The 6005-nt window shown below is 42.7% G+C and overlaps 1 protein-coding gene across 2 annotated transcripts; it reads right to left on the minus strand.

Moving 5' to 3' along the window:
• Positions 1-1460: 1460 nt before the first annotated feature.
• Positions 1461-4974, minus strand: TPD52L3 (TPD52 like 3). Of its 2 annotated transcripts, none has more exons than XM_054500814.1 (2): positions 4387-4974; positions 1461-3159 (listed from the first exon to the last, which is right to left on the minus strand). In XM_054500814.1, the coding sequence occupies exons 1-2, from the start codon at positions 4751-4753 to the stop codon at positions 3146-3148; spliced, it is 381 nt and encodes a 126-aa protein (XP_054356789.1). In that variant the 5' UTR covers positions 4754-4974; the 3' UTR covers positions 1461-3145. The 2 variants fall into 2 exon arrangements, with proteins under 2 accessions (XP_054356789.1, XP_054356788.1); XM_054500813.1 differs by having other exon boundaries at positions 4311-4974.
• Positions 4975-6005: the final 1031 nt, after the last annotated feature.

A 6005-nucleotide genomic window follows, 5' to 3' on the forward strand; every position in this document is an offset into this window, starting at 1 on the left:
TTTCCTTACATTACAGTCCACAGGCAAGAAACTGAAATTCTGTGCCCAGATGCAAATCCTTCGCGGAATCAACCTGTGCCATCATGGTCCCTTGATAGGTGGAGCCATCAAGCACATTGCCTGGCACTATCAGGAAACCTGCACAGGTCTGGGTCAGTGGTTGCTAATCACCTCTCTTTAGTCCACGCAAGCCTTGATAGTAGAGCATGTAATAAAAGTACTTTCTTTCAAATCTGGAACTTGGCATTTTGATGGATCAGAAAGCAGAGGAGCCTCTAGAAAATGCTGGCGAATTTCTTTGGGAGTGATGCTAGTATTTTTCTGGGGCATGTAGGATACTAATGAACATAGGGATTGGTATTCTATCATCATCCTTGCCAGCAGCATGGAAAGTGTTATCTGTGGGAAGTATAACTTTCAATTCTTGTATCTTAGTCATCTGGGCTGCTATAAACTGGGTAGCTTAACAGAAATTTATCTTTTATTGTTCTGGAGGTGGATCAAGATATCTGTAGATTCAGTGTCTGGTGAAGGCCTGTTTCCTGGGTTATGAATGGTGCCTTCTCACTGTGTCCTCCCATGGTGAAAAGGGCAATCAAACTCCCTTTGGCTTGTTGATAAGCCACTTGTGAGGGCTAATCATTTCCCAAAAGGCCCCATCTCCCAATACCATCACCCTGTGGTTAGGATTTTGACCTACGAATTTGGGGTGGGAAGACATAAACATCAAGGCCATGTCATCTTTTTATTTTTTTATTTTTTATTTTTATTTTTTTGAGATGGTGTCTCGCTCTGTCACCCAGGTTGGAGTGCAGTGGTGCTATCTTGGCTCACTGCAAGCTCTGCCTCCCGGGTTCACGCCATTCTCCTGCCTCAGCCTCCCGAGTAGCTGGGACTATAGGCGCCCACCACCACGCCCAGCTAATTTTTTTTTTTTTTTTTTTTTTTTTTTCAGTAGAGACGGGGTTTCACCATGTTAGGCAGGATGGTCTCTATCTCCTGACCTCGTGATCCGCCCACCTTGGCCTCCCAAAGTGCTGGGATTACAGGCGTGAGCCACCGTGCCTGGCCAGGCCATGTCATCTTGTCTCGATTTTCTATCCTAATCCCTTTACTCACATGGACAATTAAAGTCTCAGAAAACTGAGAGCCTCAGGAAATTTTGTTTCAGTATCATTCCCATCTAGTAGTTCTCAGGTACTGAGTGAAACCTAAGGATGTGAATCTTTGGGTGTCCACATTATTCTACAAACTATTGAAAATAGCATCCTGAATTGGCCAAGTTAAACAGACTTAAGCTAGGCTACAAAATCCAAATAGGCCTAGATGAGTGGAGATGATCAAGTTATGCGGGTAGACAGGGAAGAAGATGAAGAAAGCCAATGCATAGGAAGGGTAGAAACTGGTGGAAAAAGGAAATCTTGAGGAAACTTTGGAGCCAGAATCCAAATGTTCGTGGAAGCATTTTATTTGGTGCCCATGACCACTGATACAAAAAAGCCAAAGCAAAATGAATGTGCAACTCCAGCTTCAATAATATCAGGCCTTTTCAATTCTACATCCTTATTATCTTGCAAATTTAACCCCCAACCCCCGCCTCATGCAGTTGGTTCCTAAGTCTGAGAGATTCTACCTCTTAAATACTTAATCTAGTTCTCTGATGACCAGAGTAATCTAAAACAAAAATTTGATAGTTACTTTTTTACTTAAGTGCTTCAATGCCTCCCATTTCCTACAGGCTTAAATATTAATATCTAAGGTAGTATGTAAGACTACTTATGATTTTGCCCCCTGCTTATTTTTTCTTACTCACGTAACACCATTTCCCGTCCCTCACTCATGTAACACCATTTCCCCTTCCTCTCTAGCCACAGTGATTTACTGTGAATTCCTAGCATATGCCATTCTTATACATTCCTTTGTGACTCAGTTCCTCTGGATGTTGTCTGGAATGTTCTATTCTTGTCTGTCTGGCAAACTTCTAGTCCTCTAAGACTTTCTGTCTCTCTAAAGTCCTTACTGACCTACCAAGACAGAGTTGAACACCCCTTCCTCAGGACTTCTTTTATCTCTGGCACACAGCTCTATTTTAGCACTCACTGAATTACAATGATTTGAAAGTCTGAGTGTTTCTCAAGGGCACGTAGGATGTCTAATTTACTTCTATGCTTTCAGAACCTGGGACAGTTCTTGATACATAGTAGGGTCTCAGACTGGCTTTGAATAAACAAGATATTTTTGTTTAAAAGCAGAAGGAACTTGTCAACAAGTTCATGTTGTTGATAATCTCTTAGATTCCATATTTGATGTCTGAAGTATATGATGTTAATTCCTTCCTTGATTTAACATGTGTTTATTGAAGACCAATCCTAAGCCAGAAATGGGAAAACAATGATCAACAAAAATAAATATGTACTTTACTACTTTTACGGAGTTGAGAATTTACTGGGGAAACTTACTACTGTTGTAGAAATTATTAAATAAAATATAACATCTCTCAGGTTTGGCCCATGATAATAATCTGAGATTGTCCCTAACACAAGCCTTCCTGAAATATGTCAAAGCCTTTGCCTGTTGGACTACTTTCATTTCCTGTATGCTGCAGGCTCACCTCTTGTTCTCCAGCATACAAAGCCATTTTGGTTGATAAACACAACAAATTAAAAAACATGCAAAATAGTAAAACATCTTGTTTTAATCCAAACAAAACTTTATCTTCAGAAATCTGTGGAGGGTTGGGATACATGAGTAACTTTACAGTTTACCAAATGCTTTTATATTTATAGTGGTATTTGGTTTTGCTTATACGAAAACCAAAGGAATGTTGGGGGAGCATTCAAGAGTCAACAAAACAGAATCATCTTCTTAGGCTGGAGGGACTACCATTTTAGGCAGTGAGAGGTTACTGAAATGTACCCATAAGGGTCCTAGTCTCTGCCCACAGCCAATAAGACGCAAACTTCTATCTCAGGCAGTGTGTCTAGAGGAGTGAAAGAGGCTCCCAGATCTTGGCATTTTGAAAATGGAAAAGGAAAACAAACAAAAAGTATATTCCTGTGAAAATCAGATATCAGAAAATTCAAACAAGCACAGTCCAGGTTCCTACTGTTTTGAGCTCTCCAGAGGGTTATATTCTGCTTCCTTCTCATTTAGAATTTCCTAAAAAGAAGGGCAGACTTGGAGTTAAGAACAAAGATGTATAGTTAGGTCCATTCAAAGGCATAACAGCCAGCATCACAGGGGACAGACATTCTTTTTAAAATGTTCCTTGAGACAGGGGTTTATCTTTCTTGAATTTGGCTATACCTGTTTTCCTCCAGCCCCTCAGCTGGAGGTGGTAACTAACTAGGAATTGCTGCCAGAGAGGCAATTTCTTCCTTTTAAGTGAAGTGCTGCTATGGCAAAGACATGCTGCTTCAAGGGTTAAACTTTAAAACACTCATTTTGATATATAAAGAAATTATAAACAAAGCACAAGGCAAAGTTGCAATTTCAGTTTGTGTCCAAAGTAGTAATAATTTCCTAAACTGACACTGTTGTTTTGCTTAGTCCAGACCTTTGAAAACAAACAAGTTTTACAAAAGCTATATTAATAATGTAACAATTAGTGCACTACCACTATTTTCCCCTCTTTTTCTGCGTCTCAGAGAAGATGAAGTTTTCTTGATCATCTTTTTAAAATAAAAGTTGTAGGCCAGGTAGAGCTTTCAAGGTGACTTTGTCTGAGACTGAGGGAAGGAAGGAAATGGGGAAGGGAAAACAAACAAACAAACCAAAAAACGCTACAGATTACTTCATACCTCTTTCAAGCTTAAACAGTACCCTACTTTGGCTTTCTAATAAACTAGTTTTCCAAAAGAGAGTTTGGGCTTTGGCCTAAGACCCCTCTGGAGCCACTGACTTGCCCATTAGATACAGTCTCAGGAAAGCTAATATAATGACACATTTCGTCTACAAACTTAAGTGCAAAATAACCAGGTACTACAAAACTTTGGGTTCTCTATCTTAAAAGCAGCAAATATCTATGTTCTTTTCTCAAAACTGGATTCTGTCAATTTCCTGTGAATTAACCACTTAACCATTGTGGTTTGCTTGCTTGTTTTTGTTGGGCAGAGTTGCAAATGTAATGAGAGAAGGGGGTCCTTGCACTGGTTTAGTACCAGGCAAGGTTACCAAGGGGGCTTATTCTGGTTCCAGAAAGTGGAGATGGTCATCCTCACTCTCCAGAACTGGGAGTGGATCATTCCCACTCCCTGGAATCTGGAGTGGGTCTTCCCCACTCCCCAAAACTGAGAGCAGATCAACCCCACCCTCTGCAGAAGAAAGACAGTCAGGGCCAAGCTCTTTTGCCGCCTGCGACTTTGGACTTGATTGTCCCCATCAGACCTTCAAAAGATCTGAATGCGGCCGACTTCTTCACGCCTCCAAGCTTCCTGCAGATGAGAGTGCCCATAGTGGACAGAGCAGCTGATGTCTTCTGTTTCACATAGGCGTTGGAGACCTGAACATCAAGCCAGCTCTTGGACAGATTCTGTCTCAGCCCTACCAAGGCCATAAGGCCTAACTTCCTCTTGAGCTCCCCACAGCGTCTCTCTTTGGCTGCTAGTACGTGGCGTAGGGTTACAATTTCAGCCTCTAATTTAGTGAGTTTGGCTTTGAGCTCTCTTTGCTCGGGCTCTGTCAGATCCTCCAGTTCAGAAGTCGAGTGGGATTCATATGTGCCCACAGAGGTCTCTGTCCTGGCATGTGGCATGGACTGGGAAAGAAGATCTTCGTTAAGAGAGTCCAGGTCCAATTCTTGGTAGAAAGAGTCGAATTATTGGGCTGCAGAGAAATAATCTTGGCCAGCAGAGTCGAAATCTAGGCCTGCAGGCTCAGACTCTTGGCGGGTGGAGTCAGATTTCAGGCGGGAGGGATCCATGGCCCAGCTGGCACAATGGACACCTTGGCAGTTGGGTTGACGACCTGGCCTGTGAAGTAGACACGCTAGCTCGTGGTGTTCACTTCCGGGTGGTGGGGGTGGGGAGCCGGGCTGGTCAGGGTTGCCGAGGTGGTACTTCCCGCCCAAAGCGCCAGGCTGCAGAATCAGTGCTCAGCTGAGGCGCAACCCACTCTGGCGGCGTTTTGGCATCGCGAGGAACTCCTGAGGTAGGCAGTGCAGAGATTATTGTCGAAAGGAGAGGAATTTCTCCTGACATGGTAAATGACAAGCCCTGCCTTCAAACCAAAGCGTCAGGCAACTCTTTTCCACCACACCAGCTCCAACACTTGAAAATCATTTAAACATCATTGTGCTAGTATGAATTTTCAATTTTGCAGTTGCATTTTCTTTATTCCGCCCTGCCTCCACTCACATTTCTGGAAGCATGTCTGCCCACATTCAAGGTTACCTGTTGTGGGAGGTAGTCTGCACAGTAAAGTAAAACTAGTTAAATAGGGTCTATCAGAGTGTGGATCCACTCTCCCCCGCCAACCTCCCACCCCAACCTCCCCCCAACCGTAATTCTGCCCAGAGTAAACTTATGCAATGGAAAAATCAGGACGTTAATCCAGTGAGGTCTTGTGGTCGGGCTTCACTTAGCTCATTCTATGGCTGCCTATTCTCAGGGAATATTCTTGAGCAAGTCTTAGATTCTAGTGATTTTGTTGGATATTCTGGTAATTCTTGCGAGCATGATCTTGTGGAACATAATTTGATGCTCAGCAAATTTCAGCAGTTTGCCCTACTCATGCCTATGTGGCTACAATGAAGCATCCAGCTGTGCATTCAAACCAACTTCAGTCCTCCTTTGAGTTTATGTTCTATAACCCTTTCACATAATTTAGTAGTGTTTATTATTGCCTTGTCCTGAGTGGTGTGTTTCCCTAAGTTAAAAAGTGAGACTTGTTCTTGTAAACATGAAGGCTGATGGAGGATTTGTCTATGTGTTTAAAGGCCTGAAAAGGGCAGCAAGGGCTCCCTAAAAACCAATTTGTTCCAGAGGGTAGACTTTTCCTCTATTGCC

This window comes from Pongo pygmaeus, chromosome 13, assembly GCF_028885625.2.
Source record: "Pongo pygmaeus isolate AG05252 chromosome 13, NHGRI_mPonPyg2-v2.0_pri, whole genome shotgun sequence".
Lineage (NCBI taxonomy): Eukaryota > Metazoa > Chordata > Mammalia > Primates > Hominidae > Pongo > Pongo pygmaeus.

What these genes read in the sequence shown, in the direction of transcription:
- TPD52L3 (XM_054500813.1), bottom strand. Translation starts at nt 4,753, where the DNA reads ATGCCACATGCCAGGACAGAGACCTCTGTGGGCACATATGAATCCCAC.